Below are 15,956 nucleotides of genomic sequence, written 5' to 3'. Positions count from 1 at the left end.
TGTTTCTCACATGCCTCTTTTCAGTCAATTGTGTTATTGTTTTCTCTGAAATTCTTAGAAACTGCCTTTGGTATTACGAGAATCATATCCTTAAAATGGTTGTAACTGCCAACTTGGGCAGATCATAATCTTCAAGAGTGTTTCTCACATGCCTCTTTTCAGTCAATTGTGTTATTGTTTTCTCTGAAATTCTTAGAAACTGCCTTTGGTATTACGAGAATCATATCCTTAAAATGGTTGTGACTGGTCCTGAAAATCAAATAATACTCGAAGAAACTTTTACAAAGCCACGTCACTACTTGCGCCAAACAAAGCGTTTTGTCAACCTGGTAAATCTAATGTAATCGGCTTATTTTAGACATGTACAGTTCATCATTTCAAAAGTTACTTGGCTTTAAAAGCTTTACAATTGTTAAATGTTTACTACTGATAGAGAAATAAAAGTACCTGGTTTGGCCAGTGGTTCAGTACTTGTACTCTAGCTTGTCTTCTCCAAAAATAAGAGAGAATGATAGCTTTTTAGCGCAGACTAACTATTGTCTATCATTCCTTCATATCTGGCTTTGAAAACACTGTGATAGGTTGGTAACTGATAAGGCGGATCATTTTGATTGGCTGTTAAAAGCTGCGTGTCAGACGGAACCAATCAACTGATCTTCTCTTTCTGTCACTCAGGGCTTTTTTTCCCTTCTTACCCTTTTTTTGCAGTCTTTCTTATGCTTAACCTCTATGCTTTATTCATGTTAACATAAAGAACTATTTCTAAATTCTTTCAGTTCCTCTCTTCTCGATTCCTTTTTTGCAATCCAGTTTCCATTTGGTACTTTTCATTTTCAAATAAAGTTCTTATGTGCTCATGGTTGTGTGATGGTGTGCGTGTTTTTTTCTAAGGATGGACGATATACGTTATTCCACTGATCATTGGATGCCTGGGCAACGTTAAAAATTTGAAACCTAACATCTCCAGGGCTCTTGAGAAAAAGCTAGGAAATTGGACTTTGGCAGAGATAGTAGTTGTTTGTAACTCTGCATGAGACAAGTTTGAGGAGACCATTAACTTGCAGATTCATAAGTTGTTTTTACGTTTTCTTGTGGTTAATTCTGCATGCTCTAGCCGTGTTTCATGGGTTATGCATGGGTTATAACAATAATAATAATATTTTATTTGTTAGAGGAGGCTGATTATAATGGCAGCTTTCACTGATGTGGACCTCATATCAAACATTGTGTTAAGAGATAGTCGGCAGTTTCGAAGAGACAACGCGCGTCCACAACTTTTGAGAGGCCTAAAAATGGCTAATAGAACTTGAAAATTTCGCTTATTTACTTGAATAACTTCAAAGTGCTTTATTGTTTACCTGACAAAGTGCCCACCCTGGACGCAAAATTATAGTCTTTTAGCTTTGTACTGGTAACATACGACATCGAGCACGGCAGCGCGTAAAAGCAGCGCACGCCACCGGTGCTTCCCTAAAACAAAACTTAAACTTAAATCGCAGTAATAAATGTACTAAAGACACCCATTATTGAGTATTTCAATCTACATGTCTATTTCTTTTAATTTTGCTTAAAGTGGTTACACTGTGGTTACAGTGTATTTTCTGTTTCTATGACCCGCACAAGCCGGGTCCAGCGGATGCCACAGCCTGTTTTTTCGTGTTTTGGTTGAACTTCCATCAGACGTACCATTGTAAAAACGGTTTACGTTACTTTGCGAATCACACTGGCATCTCACTTCTGAGTCTTTGGTTCAATTCCTGGACTCGGGATCAGATGTGTGTGAGTAGAGTTTGCTTATATTGCTTCTATGTATTTTTATATCTCATAACATTAGGATAGCGTTAGATTTTAAAACATTTTTGGGTCTTCAATGTTTGTAAAGCGCTGTTGAACTAAAGGAATTAGCGCTATATAAAATATAATTTATAATTTATTGTTATTATATATCGGTCTCTCTCTATTCGAGGGTTTTCCTCCACTTTCTCCTGTTTTCCTTCCCTCAGCAAAACCTAACATGCTAAATAACGATTCGATCAGCAAGTTAGCTGTGCCCTGACCGACCTAGATTAGGCCAGAAGTTGTTTCAGGGTATCGATAGAATTTGTAAGTTTGAATGTTCAAATAGTTCAGTAATTTTCAGATTAATAGAAACCAAACACCCCGACGTCTGAAGTATGAAAAGCGCTCGTTTTTTTTTGTACTTCATTGCTGTGGAGCATGGGCTGTAGGATAATATTTGGTTTGTGACGGGGAAAATGCTAATTACTCACTTGGATCTGTCTATCGATGTTTTAATGATAGTTACGTTAGACTTTGATTTGATGAATAAACATGAATTAAATGGTCGTTTGACCTTCATTAATAGTTTTCTTTGATTTTAACCGCCATCTTTGTCTTTCTAATGAGCCCGCTACATTTATTATGAAAAACCGCAAATACGTCATTTAAACAGGGAGCCCAGTTTCTGTTGTATTTTCTTTTTACTAAAAATAAAGAGGATAGGCCTAAAGTGGGCGTTGCCCCTCTCAACCAATGAGATGTATGGATTATGTACCACGTGACCACTTTGAATTGCTTTGAGCTCGATGCCAGTTGTTCCGTCATTATGCGGCCTCGTTTCAGTTTTACGGGTCCAAAATTTTGTTTTGCAAACTCCTTAGAAAATAACAATCAACTGTTCTTGTCGTTGTCGTCAATTAAAACGTTCTCGATCCCAATACAAGTATCGCTTTTTATCATATATTATTACTTGAATTGCTGTCAATAAAACGTTCTTCTTAGAAAGAATTAAACATGTTTACTACTGAGCACTTTAAAAGAATGTTTTAGCACATGATTTAAAGTATGGCGAGCTAACATCGGCGCTAACATCCTTTGTTTAATGTTTTAAAAATATAAATCTAAATACTGCTATGCATTTTACTTAGTACAAGTAAAGCATTGAACCCTAACGAACTCTTCATGGCTGTAAGAAGTATCCAAAATACTCAGGTGTATTAAGGCCTGGTAAATAGTTTCAAAATATCCCCCGCGAAGCTTTTTCCTTTGCTTGCAAATCCAAGATGGCGGATGCTTAGGGATACACGCGGCCGAAGATTCAAAATGAGATTCGAAGCGTTGTTTGCTATGAAAGGTATTTTTCTTTCTTGGTTGTACAAAGCTGAGTTTGTATGTTTGAAGATGGGAACAACAGAAGTTCATGAGATATGATGAATGAAGGTGAGTGATACCAAGTTGTTGTTTTAACTTGACCTTTTAAGGTCAATTAAAATTTTAAAGATTCGAACGCAACGGTAATGAAACCGTATTATCACGAAGTTTGCATTTTTGTTTGACTCTGCTACGAGTCGAATTGAGAAACAGAGCCGTTGAAGGTTAAACACAATAAGGCTTATCCAAAGCGATGCAAATCTTATTCACCAAGCTTTGTAAGAATGTTTTACAAATTTTCCATTGTTTTTTTTTTTTTTTTTTTTTTGCCCGGGTTTTTTTGCTGCTTGTTTACAAGTTGAACTCATAAATCTTATATGTTTTGCGGATGAAACAGGTCACAATACCGAGTTCTTCTAACCTAGGAATTGTTGTTGCGTTGTATTTTTATCAGTGATTGCCTACAGAAATTTGCTACAACACTAATTTTGTATTTGCTTCCAGACAATGTAATATTGCTGGGTGTATTTATAAGCTATTTGATAGGCTTATAATACATTAGCTTGTCATCATAATTGGTGGACAAAAGTTGTCGTTTCTCATGGTAAGTTTCATACATTATCAATTTAATTGATCTTTGTTTTAGTTTGATGTCCCAATCTATAGCTGGATTATTCCCTATATACAACCCATAACATGATGATTCTAACTTTATAAATAAACAATTTATTTAGAAATATTTTGTGCCCTCAAAAGTATGTAAAAAATTAATAATACATGCTTGATGTATATACAAAATCGTTTAAAAATGTGAAAATAGCAAATCATGTTTCATCTATATACAAAGTTATTTAAAATATTATACACTCGAATGCAAAAATAACAATACATGCTTCATCTATATACAAAGTTATTTAAATATTTATACAATTAAATACAAAAATAGCAGTAATGGATGCTTTCTCTATATACAAAGTTGTTTTCAAACATATTCACTGCAGTAGGTAGTTGTGTTTGTGAATGCTTCTTAACATCTGTATTTAGTCATTGGTGTGAATAGTTCTAACAGCAGCTTCATCTAGAAATACTATCTTATTAATCTCATACAAAAAAATTATTAATTTAATATACATGATGTATACATATAATGGCCCTTTTATATTTCTTGAGACATGTAAACATCATACTACCTATTGGAGGTGTACAGTTATTTTCCATAATTTAAGAAGTTCTGAAGCTGTTTTTAATTGTACTTTCTTTGTTTTGAACTCATCTACTTGTACTACAGGCTCTTCAGCATCGTCAAGGAATGAGCTCAGATGTTTGAAAGCTTTGAGAACTGCAATTTGGATTTTCACAAGGTGAGTTTCATATCTTTCAATGTGAAACCTTGATTTGGAATTATGTCTTAAATTCTCTCTTAGTTTGTCATACTTCAAAACTTCCTCACAGGGGCCTAGCACTGTACATAAGGCTTTTGCTGTCTTGGAGTTGAGTTGTTGATTGTTTGTTTCATCTGAATTCTTTTTCTTTTTGGTTTCTGGTGTACATTCATTGACCTCAGGAAATGAGTATGGCCTTTTACCATGTAGTTTGTTTCCTTCTTCAGCAGTTGTTGGTGTTTTATTTACAGCAGTCAATACATTCTCTGTCCCTCTGGTCTTGTCATCACCCAAGACACTTCCATGCATTTCTTCAGTCATCTCTTGATGTGCAGCCATTTGTTCTTCTTCTGATTCTATGTCACATGTAGTTGTAAAGGCTTCTCCATCCATGTTGTCCTCATCATCAGCCAAGGCATTACAAACATCACTGTCTTCTGTTATTAGCTGAATCATTTGCTCTGTAGAAATGGCATTGTCATCCTCATCATCAGGCACAGTTCCAGAGCAATAGCATGTTTCAGGGACATGCCACTTACCCTTGGCATCTCTCAGCTTTGTTGCTGGAATCTTGACCTTGCTCTCTAGGCATTTGTTCCAGGAAGTGTCTAGATGTTGTTGCTCCTTCTTTATTGTACTTGATCGAAAATGATGAAGCTGTGGTCCCTCTTCTCTGAAGCTTGTTTCATCATGACCATCAAGGAATTCTATTCCACCAACAACTTCTTTCCACCATACTCCTTCTCCTGGCTCCAAATAGTCTGCAATGAGCTTCAGGTGTGCCTCCCAGTCCCCTGCATATTTCATCAGATCAGTTGTGGGCACAAAGGTGTTTCCCATCCTTAGAAGAGACTTAGCTAGTTTGCTGATCTCCCTTTCTTCTTTGAGAACATAGTTTAGACCAGGTTTGGATGGATCTTGTTTGACATGAAGAATGGCATTCTTTGGCAGATCTTGTATTCTCCTGCTCCAAGTCTTGGAAGTGATATCTGATATCTTCTCAAAAAATCTTTCAAACATTTCAGCATTAATGGACCTGTGGGATGTTATTCTAAGAAGCTGTGAGGAGTGTGTGATGCAGCTGTGGAAGTACAATCCAAAAAGTTTTCTGTAGCTCAGGGACTTTGGAGGAGTCAGTACTCTTCGGCATTGAATAGCATGCCTCCAACAAAGGTTGTGGAGGCGTAGGATCATCTTGGGGCATCTCTTCTCATCCTGGCTATAATAGATCTCAGCCATTTCACACAAAGTTACAAGTAGAAGTTTAACTTCCCGGTTGGCCAGTGGGTAAAGGGCAATTGTCACATAAAGAAGTGTCTTTCTGTAGTCCACACCTCTAAGTTTCTCTTTACCTAGCTGTACAGAAAGGATTTCCTTAAGCTTGATCAATGTGTCAATGTCTGTTATGTGATGAGGCAGTTCTTGCAAGATGTTTTTGATGTGGTTCATCAAACAATGTAATGGTTCAAAGCACAGCACTTCATACATTTCCAGATTGAGATCTTGAACTGAGGCATTATGGTGTAGCAATGCAGGCAGTCTAGTTGTTCCACCTAGTACTTCTGCTAGCTCTTTCTGTAGCTCATTCTTTTTCCCTTCATCAGACATACCCCTAGCTCTAAGCTCAGCTTTGAGTTCATTGACTTTCAAGTCCTTGAATGGATGCAGTGAATTCTTTCTCCCAGCAGGACCAGCAGTAATCAAATTCTTTTTCTCTTCTAACGTTTTATATTTCCTCTGGAAGGAGTATTCCATATCACAGCTAAAATTAATATCACCATCGCAACCTGGACATCCATAGTGGCCCCCATGTTGAGTTCCATCTTCCATTTCTGCTGCTGGATTGTCCCCATTCATGAATCTCATGACATCCTTTATTCCTATTCCAGATTCAGTTGTGATATTGTCTTTCAATTTCTTTAAGTCTTCCTGTCTTGTAGGCACAAACTGCATTTGGTCCTCTACTGTTGATCTACTGGGACCCAGTATATACAGCTGTGGCTCTTCAATTGTGGCTTGGATGTCTATACTTCGGCCTGTCTTAGTAGCAAACTCTTCTGTGCTTAAATGAATTGCATTGTCATACAGTTCTCTTACGCAGAACAGCATATGCCCATGATTTGCCACTGTTGAGTGGTCATGCCATGTTAGCCAATGTCTTTGGCGCTGCAATTTCTTTAAGCGACTTCTCATTTCTTCAGTGTCATCTCCAGTTGTTTCGTTAATTCTTTTCAGCTCACTCATTATTTCTTCTCTGGTTAATTTGTCATATGAACTGTCATCTTTGATTCTGAGTAGATCCTTGTTTCTAACGAGTGCTTCAGATCTAATTTGCTGTAGGGGGATTTTTCTTGCAGAGACATTAGTCTTTTTTTGGATAACTTCACCCTCATTACTAATAGCTAACTTAACTATTTCGGTTTGTACCAGTGGAACTCCAACATCATATGTCCCATCCTCAATTAGTTGCTTGATGGATGCCCGGATCTTCTCATTGGTGCGAGGAACTGGAACTGATATCTCACCTCCTGCCTGCTTCTTCAGTGCTCATCTTACTCGAAATTCTGTAAGCCACATATACAAGAAATTACTATATTTCAACTCACAGTACATCATATAACTAAGCACACATTATTATTGTTTAAGATAGTAAAAAAAAAAACTGCACATGCAATAATAGAAAAACAAAGTTCATATTTGTTTTATCCATTCCCTCATCAACGTTTGAATTTCCCATTCCCTAATAGAACAAACTTATTGTACTGGAGCTTACCGGTATTTAAATATATTTACCACAGGCATCCCAACTACATTGATGACAATTCAAAATCAATGATATATAGATTTTAAATACCTTTTGGACCATCCTTATTTTCAGGCTTATCAAAATTTGCCAGGCTAACACCTTGAGTTTTCTGCAGTAAGGTCTTCAATATTTGACCACCATTTGGAGGAGTGGAGTCTTGCCCTTTGTACCGTATCTTGTACACCCTAGCCTTTTCAGACCAGTTTACTTGTTCATGCGGCCATGAGTTGATGTCTATCAAAAGCTGATCGATATCACCTGCAATGTTTTCTAATGCAGGAATGTGGGACCTCTCTTTTATTTTAGGGGGTGTTGTACTTGCCCTTTCTTGTGCCTGTTCTGGTGTTTCAAATGACTGTGCTAATCGGCGTTGTTGTCTTGCATTGTAGGATTCCCTTAAATTTAGGTGCACACCAGTGTCATTCTCCATTAAAACCCTGTTTTCAACATCTCTCTTGGTCTGTCGAAGCTTATTCCTTTTTTCTTTTTTCTTTTCCACAGGGGAAAGTTTTCTCTGAAGACCAGCATCTGGGACAAGAACTAGTATTTCCCTTAGTGTCTTTCCAAAGTTTTCTTTACATTTTTCATTGTATGTTGAATAAATTGTTTGTCCAACAGACTTCAGCTGTTTTTTTGTTGCCTTTAACCCTTCAGAAAGCAGTGTATGTTTTTTAGAATCTGTGGCAATACTGGTAAGCGGGCCCCTTTTACCTAACATGGACATTTTTTTCAAAGGATACGCTGCTTGATACTGTGAGTTATAGAGTTGGCAAGCCTTGCAATTTGTTATCGAGTGTGCTTTTCGTGTTTCGCTGGTCATCCTCTTTCCCTGATCAGACCAGTTTGTCATCGAAAATTGAGACAAATACAGCTCCTTGTCTTTTTTGTTTCTCCAGTTAGCAATTTGCTCATCTATTTTCCTCGCAACACGGTTAAATTCGTACTGCGTTAGGTTAAATTTTGCATGGCCACTGAAATGTTCACTGTAAAGTTGATACCTTTCATGCAAAACCCTTGCCCCAAACTTTGCCTTTCCCTCATTAAAGGCCTTTTTTATAGAACACAGGCTCTTGGTTTCTCGAATGCACACTCTAGCCCAGGCACATTCTACTTTTACAGACATATTGAACTTAAGTATTGTTCAAGTGAATTAATTATCCTTGAAGAAAAGTAAAGTGCATAAACCATATAGCTTCTAAAGAAGCTGTATGCAAACTAAACTTAGGTCTTCAACTAAATTAATCCCCCTCAAACAAAAATAAGTTTGAAAAGAATTGATATAGCTTCTACGGAAGCTGTTTAAACACAAGTAATTACTTGTAATAAGGGTATGACTTCAACAGACTGTCTCGTAGGAGATCCCTTTGCCTCGACTAAACCGATTGAATTGAAGAGAAATTTGAGGCTCTGTTTGCAAATTGACGCGCGTTGCAAGGTTTTCCCGCCTAAAACTCAAATAAACATGAAGATATTGAAGAATATTTAACATTTTAATAGAGCAGAACTTTTATTTGTTAGTAAACGATCACTCAAACATCGTGGTGTGCATAACCTTTTTCAAATCAAAATTACCTGTCTAAAACTTCCAAAAAGGAATATCTTTGCTCATTTTATAATAGAAGAGGTATCAAATGATTGAACCATGCTCGTAGAATCATCAATATTATCTGTATTTTATGAGCAATTTGAAATCAAACATAGAGGGAATCGAAGGTTTTCGTCCGCCATTTTGAAATTGTGCCATTTTTTCCCTTGGGGAGGTAAGACGAAGATTTTAAAAGCTTCAAAACCAATGGGGTTTTATATCCCCTCTCTCCCCTGGATGGGGAATTTGACTATTTCGGGCCCATTCCCCGCTCGGTATGCAAACCAAAATGGCTGCTCCAAGAAATGGTTAGAAAAAGCAATAGTTTTTCTAAAATGGGGAACATTTAATCATATAAAATCATGTAAATTTATATTTTTCTGAAAAGTAGCATGGTTGTTCTTTATAAAGACGCCTTTCAACTTAGTCCAGAAAGCTTCGTTTCCAAACAGTAAAAGGAAAAGATGCTCAAAATAGTCAATTTACTCGTGACTTTGGAATTTTTCTTCATTTATCTACATTGTAGTCAACCTTAAAAAGCGTATTTGAATTATTCAATTACATATGAGTACATAAGGGCCGGATAAGGCAAAGTTAAAAGTCTTTAAATTTTCCCCATTTTACAATCCTTTTCACCGAGTTTTTAATGTAGTATTTTTCAAGAAATTTTACAGACAAGGGTTGCCATAGCAACGAAAATGAAAAAAAAGACTTCATTTTGATATGATTAATAATATATGTCAGTTCGGTGAAGAAAAAATTATTTAGGGGTTAGAAATTTTTTTAAAAAATTTTTAGCCTCGTTTCCATGCTAAAGTCAGGCCTTAATACACCTGAAAGACGTTTCGTAGTAGCTCTAACCATCTTAAATCAATTTGTTTTTTAAACGTCGATACGTGTTACTTAAAACTAGACACTCAGCTGCTGCATTTTATCCATAGAAATGGCTCGTGACGGGAGATTCCATTCGTCATGTACATGATCTTCAGATAGTGAGATTAGTACATCTACAATTAATTAATACGAAAAATACCTCGAAAATAATCCGTAGAACAAGCGAACAATGCTTCCAATTTGATTCAGTATGTTCAGGAAAACCTAGACTTGCCCCAAGTCGACCTCTCTTGTTTTCCCGGCGTTTTTTAAATTCGAGCGCAGCGAGCGAGCGACCAGTAAAAAAAAAAAACAAACAAAAAAACAAAGCGGGCGGCGGAATTTGCGAAAGTCTAAGGAAAACCCAAAGGAACCTTTCGAATAATTTTGAAAACAAACGAACAATGCTTTCCTTATTTAGATGAAGGGGACAGGTTAGTTTCCTTATATAGATGAAGGGGACAGGGTAGTTTCCTTATATGGCGATGGCGCGTCATCATCTGGCATCAAGGTTAGCACGATGAAATTGTATTTTGGGCCTATCCTCTTAATATTTAGTAAAGCAGAATACAACAGAAAATGGGCTCCCTGTGTTAATCACGTATTCTATTCTAGTTTTCTTTTCCAGTTTTGTTTGGGGTTCCCTTGTCTTAGTTTAGATATTAGATTATAAGCGTAAGCAGTATACCAGCAATCCAATTGCTACAATTGTTAAAGCATTTTTCATATGACTGTTAAACCACGTTAATCACAGTCTTTCCTAATAAGATATTGCAGGCTCAGCAATAACAAAGATGGCGAATTTTATCGAAGGAAAAGGAGGTTTATTCATCGGAGACTTACATAACAATCAATAAAATATCGATAGAATCGAAAGATCCAAGTGAGTAATTAGTGATTTTAAATAATATTTGGTCTACAAACAAGCATTTTCCCCGTCACAAACCAAATATTCTCCTACAGCCCATGGTTAATGGAGTAGAATGGTTTGGAAACCTATTGTCCTAGGTCTTTGTTCGACTTTAATTATCCATCGTTATATGACGCTGACCGTGAACAGAGAAGGAAATATTTGTGTTTGTTCGCAGTATTCGGGAATATAGAATTTTTTTTTTCCCCCAAAAAAGTCCCCCCCCCCCCCCCCCAAAAAAAAAAAAAAAAAAAAAAACGTAAAGGAAATCGTTCTTGTTTAATATGTTTGACTATCATCTAATAACTTAGGTCCCGTCCACACGTATCCGGAAATGTTTGTATCCGCAAATGTTTTTTTCGCAGATACGGGTTGCGTCCACACGTGTCCGAAACTTTTTGTATCCGTATCCGGAAATATTCGAAAACGGTCTCCAGAGTGGAAATTTTCGAATACGCTCCGAATACGGATACGTGTGGAAGGTCGTTTCCTCAAATTTTCAAATACGATGACGTAAACACGATTTTGCGCATGCTCAATAAGAAAAACTATCCGTCAAAGGGACTAGGCACTAGCGTGCATCAGGGCGGATCATGAAATTTCCGGATACGTGTGGACAGTGAAAACGATTCGAAAACGATTCGAATACGCTGCGTGTGGAAGCGAAAATTTTCCTATTCGCAAAAAAAAAAAAAAAAAAAAAAAAAAAAATTGCGGATACAAAAATTTTCGGATACGTGTGGACGGGGCCTTAGCTGTATCTGCCCGGAAATATCTATCCGCATAGTTTGAGGTCATCGAATAAACGTTTTAATTTTTGAAATATTCACTCACAAAAATAATAAGGAAACCAGTATTCTCAGCCGTACTTGTTGTGGTTCATTGTGTACTGTCAGTATCACGTGATGGTACCGTTCAACATCAAACACGAAACAATAGACTAACCTTTGAAGCTTGCCGGGTTTCACAACTAGTCCCCATTATTAACTATGGTACGTTTGTATAAACTCAATTGACCCCATTTTCGTGTTCTCTGTTGCTCAGTGGTCAGCCTCAATTCAGTATAGAATATGAAAGTGTTCCAAGGAAGGTCAATGGAATTTCAAAGTATCTGTCGTTAAAGGTTTAATTCTCTACGTTAACGTACCGTTGTTAGTGTTTGACGATAGCTGAAATGAAAAGTAAATGATTCTTTAATTAAGGAGCACAGTGGTATTTAAGTGATTTTATTTTACAATTTATGCACCATGGTACAATTACAATAAAGAAGCTGATTTACAGTGAATGGAAAGGCTACTTCAGCTGAGTGTTAAAATGTTGGCGCATTTATCTTATTTACTCTAATTGCATTTACTATTTTCCCCTGTTTTACATCAGGAGAAGAGTGGCTAGCCTAAAAGCAACAAACCCCAAAAATAGAAAGACCATAGTTTCGACAAAATATTGTGTTCTTTGGGCACCTGGGCCTAAGCCAGTAAGTACCTCGGGGGCCGCAATGTGGACATTGGCACCCTACTCCTTTCTTGTCTACAGACATGTCACTGCCTGGAAAATAATAATAATAATAATAATAATAATAATAATAATAATAATAATAACACTAATAATAATGATAATAACGCTAATAATAATAACGTTAATAAAGAGATTATGAATATAAAATAACAAATATATGTACAAATTACTTATCGATAAAAACATATTTGTAAAATAATAATGATAATAATAATAATAATTATTATTATTATAATTATAATAATTATTATTATAATTATACAGCTTCTCATTAATCCCATATAGGTAACTGTTCAATTATTTTCTTAATCATATCCTTTTTGTAATCACTACCAAATCCTGAAATCTGATTGGTTCAAAAGAGTGTGATTATTTCCCAAATCGCATCCTTAGGAGCTCTTAATCGCATCCTTTTGAGCTCTTAATCGCATCCATCTTTTTGAAAGAACCAATCACAGAACGGAATTCTTATATTCTTATATTCTATTCAGAGAAGAGAATGATTAGCATTATTTATGAATATTTAATGATTTGCTGATAAGTCGTTTATTTTGTACCAGGAAAAACCTGATTGATTTACTTCTTGTTCTACATTAAATTGATTATTCTGCACTCTTTATTGTGTCTTTTTCTTGTGTAAGATTACAAAAAGGATATGATTAACTGGTAACTGAACTTCGTGTTGTGCAATTTTGGACCAAAATCATGCTTGTGATTAACAAATTGCACTCCCGCTACGCGGTCGTGCATACTGAGTGAGTGACACATTTTCTTAGTTAGACCACATTGAATTTGATTTTTTTTTTACTTTGTATTCACTGAGTTGAAAAGCATGTAAACATTCACCTATTCCTTACTTACCACTGATGAAACTGGCAATGGTTGCTGTGGCAACAAGTAAAATTACAGAAAAGATGATAAGGTATTTCATTATGACCGCTGAACTAAATGAAAAGACTGCAAAACTGCGAAAGGAATGTATATGGTATTGTATTAGACAAAGAATAACTGAATTATTGATTTTTTCCCCCACCAGTAAGAAATATTTCTTACTGGTGGGGAAAAAAATTTTAAAACGGGCTAAATTCAAAAAATAACCACGCAGAGCAAAAGAAGTGCTATTTCCCAATGATCGGGTAAAATTTCGAGGCATTATTTCACGTTTCAATGATTTTATTGAAAAAAAATTAAAAATTTTGATGAATCTCCATACATTTCCTTATAACAGGACACCACAGAAACCGAGCTTGGGCTACCTGTGGTAGAACTTCATCACATGAGCCTAACCTAATGACATCGAAGAACGCCGCCTTATTAACCATCGTTTTCAGTGTGTACGACTCATGCGGTGATTGGCCTTAGACTATGATAATCTAAAGGCAAAGTGAAAATAAGTTGCTACGTTTAGAAGCTGAGAAAATGGTAGGGCTAGGATTGTTTCTGAGCGAAAGCCTTTTTGTGTAAAACGTTTATGCCATAAAATCAAAATAATCGAACAAGATTTTGACGTTATGAAATTTCAATCCCGTCTAAGTCCGTTCCTGTTTTAAATTAAGTATGCATGTCAGCTGTTAAAGGCTGGCTTCTTTAAGAAAGTCACATTTGCTTAACTCGGCGAGTTTTGCTTTCTAAATCCAAATTTCTTCACTTTTCATTTAAAACGGTAAGAAAAGCTCATCTTTTGTTACCCTGGTCAGAGGCTCGACCAATTATCTTCCAAGTCAATTCTAATTTTTCTCCACAAAACTTTGGAGAAATTACAAATTTAACGTACCTTGATGGTTAGAACCACGTGTTCAAGTCTTTGTTAGGGCTTTCCTGCTTGAGTCGCGAATTGAGATAACATGAAACGTTCAAGCTACGTAAGAGTTAATTACCGAGAACGGAGGCAATAAGCCATATACATCCCGAGGGCCGCAGGGTTTATTGCCGACGTTCTCGGTAATTAAGTATTTTATTTATCAATTGAGAAGGTTTTCTATCAAATGTTGCTCATTATAAATGCGAACGGTCTATATATAGTTATTAACCGGGTTAATAACTATATATTGACCTCGCATTTATAATGAGGGTTATAACAAAAATAAAGCCTTGTGAATAACAAAGAAAACCGTGTCAATTGAGAAATAATTCTATTTATAACTCTTGTTAATTGATTATATTTATTCTTATATTTATTCAATTTATTCTTAATCTCTCTTTAGTTTTAAGTTTTATTCTGCTCGGACACCGAAAGTGGTCCATTTTGTGCTCAAGTGTTTTTAAGTACATATAAGTACCAGACAAACAAATTATTTGCGGTAAACAAACTAGCAACAAGTCAAATAATAGACAAATTACAGATTATACCTGAAAAGTTAAAAAACCTTCTTATATTACAATTTATTTTTAAAAAATGACTAAAAACTAATAATAAATAAAAATCAAGTATAATAAATTGGAATTGATTGACCCCTATTAAACACTTGATCGCGGGCAATATAACTCACCACCCTAGGGCAATTCTAAAACACCTTTTTTCTTTAAAAACATATTCTTTCCTTAAAAGCACATTCTTTCCTCTAACTGCTTCTCGCCATAGGAACGCTCGGAAAAGCCATACGAGAATATAAGAACATAAAAAGATATTCACATATAAGAGGTAAAATTTAAAACACACGATGTTGCCGATGAAACTCAACATTTGTAGTCTATTTGTCCTAAAACAGTAGGAATAAATTGTGCCAATATCTTGTGACTGACCATTTTGTTTGTTGACATTACTAATAACCTGAGCCTTACCGTACGGATTCCCCAGGCACTAGGGTTAACTCAACTATAATTTGTTCTTGTAAAGCCAAGTTATCTATTTGCCCTCCCTGGCAGGTATCCTTAGTATTAGTGATACCCTCCCTGCTTGTAAACACACAAAGAAAGAAGTTATTTTTATAGAGGTAATTTCTGGGAAAAAATATATTCCCAATATATTGACACCTGTTTCGTGAAGAGTTTCAGTTGTACTCATTCTGACCTTTGTATATATGGTCCTGTCCACCTTACCATTTGTTTTAGAGATGAGAAGGAAGAATAAAGGCTTATGTTATCTTGACACTATGATACGTTGACTATTCTTTCACGAGCGAAGGAAAATCACTGTATTGTAAGAATATTGTTGGCAAATTAATATCACAAAGCTAATGCATCAACTAGCGCTATATATTAGTAAACAAACTTAATTTCAACGGGGTTCCGATGAATCCCCTAAAACCCTGAAAATCTAACAAGATCTGCTCTCCTAATAAACACTATAAACACTTGATCACAGGCATCAACTCCCCCTACGGCAATTATAAAGCATATTCTTTCCTCAAAAGCATATTCTTTCCTTTTAAGAACATTCTTGCTTTTACTGCTTCTTGCCATAGAAACACTCGGCATAGCAATACCAGAAAATAAGAATATAAAAAGGCATTCACAGATGGAGGTAGAAAATGAAAAACACATAACAATGTTGCCGATAATGCAGCATTTGTCAAAAACCCGTAAATCAATGCCTGAGAATGAATATAAATCGCAATATTAGCAGGAATATATACATAAAAAGTTTTCTCGGTATGAGTTTCTGCGAATTTCTTGTGATTGACCATTTAGTTTGTTGACATTACTAACCTGATCCCTACCGTGCAGGGATTCCCCAGGCCGGAGGGCTATCCTACAAATATTTTTTCTCGTAAAGCCACTAAGTTTTCAATTGAC

At 35.9% G+C, this 15,956-nt stretch overlaps 1 protein-coding gene and 2 long non-coding RNA genes across 3 annotated transcripts; 1 reads left to right on the top strand and 2 right to left on the bottom strand.

The window, feature by feature from the left end:
* The first annotated feature begins 3,005 nt into the window (after positions 1-3,005).
* Positions 3,006-7,957, top strand: LOC148907072 (uncharacterized). The gene is made up of 3 exons (XR_016121128.1): positions 3,006-3,219; positions 3,655-3,754; positions 7,840-7,957. It is a non-coding gene; the product is annotated as an uncharacterized LOC148907072 (long non-coding RNA).
* Positions 4,000-6,981, bottom strand: LOC148907073 (uncharacterized). Its single transcript, XM_089036782.1, has one exon. It carries the CDS (start codon positions 6,774-6,776, stop codon positions 4,341-4,343), a length of 2,436 nt encoding a protein of 811 aa, XP_088892908.1. The 5' UTR covers positions 6,777-6,981; the 3' UTR covers positions 4,000-4,340.
* Positions 7,958-11,952: 3,995 nt separating the features above from the next.
* On the bottom strand, positions 11,953-14,332 carry LOC148907071 (uncharacterized). Its single transcript, XR_016121185.1, has 3 exons — positions 13,996-14,332; positions 13,083-13,186; positions 11,953-12,251 (listed from the first exon to the last, which is right to left on the bottom strand). It is a non-coding gene; the product is annotated as an uncharacterized LOC148907071 (long non-coding RNA).
* Positions 14,333-15,956: the final 1,624 nt, after the last annotated feature.

The sequence above is a fragment of the Actinia tenebrosa genome, unplaced genomic scaffold (assembly GCF_029948245.1).
Source record: "Actinia tenebrosa isolate PJP-AT-01 unplaced genomic scaffold, QUT_ActTen_1.0 PGA_scaffold4__44_contigs__length_22323623, whole genome shotgun sequence".
NCBI lineage: Eukaryota > Metazoa > Cnidaria > Anthozoa > Actiniaria > Actiniidae > Actinia > Actinia tenebrosa.
This window is presented reverse-complemented; position numbering and strand designations above follow the sequence as displayed.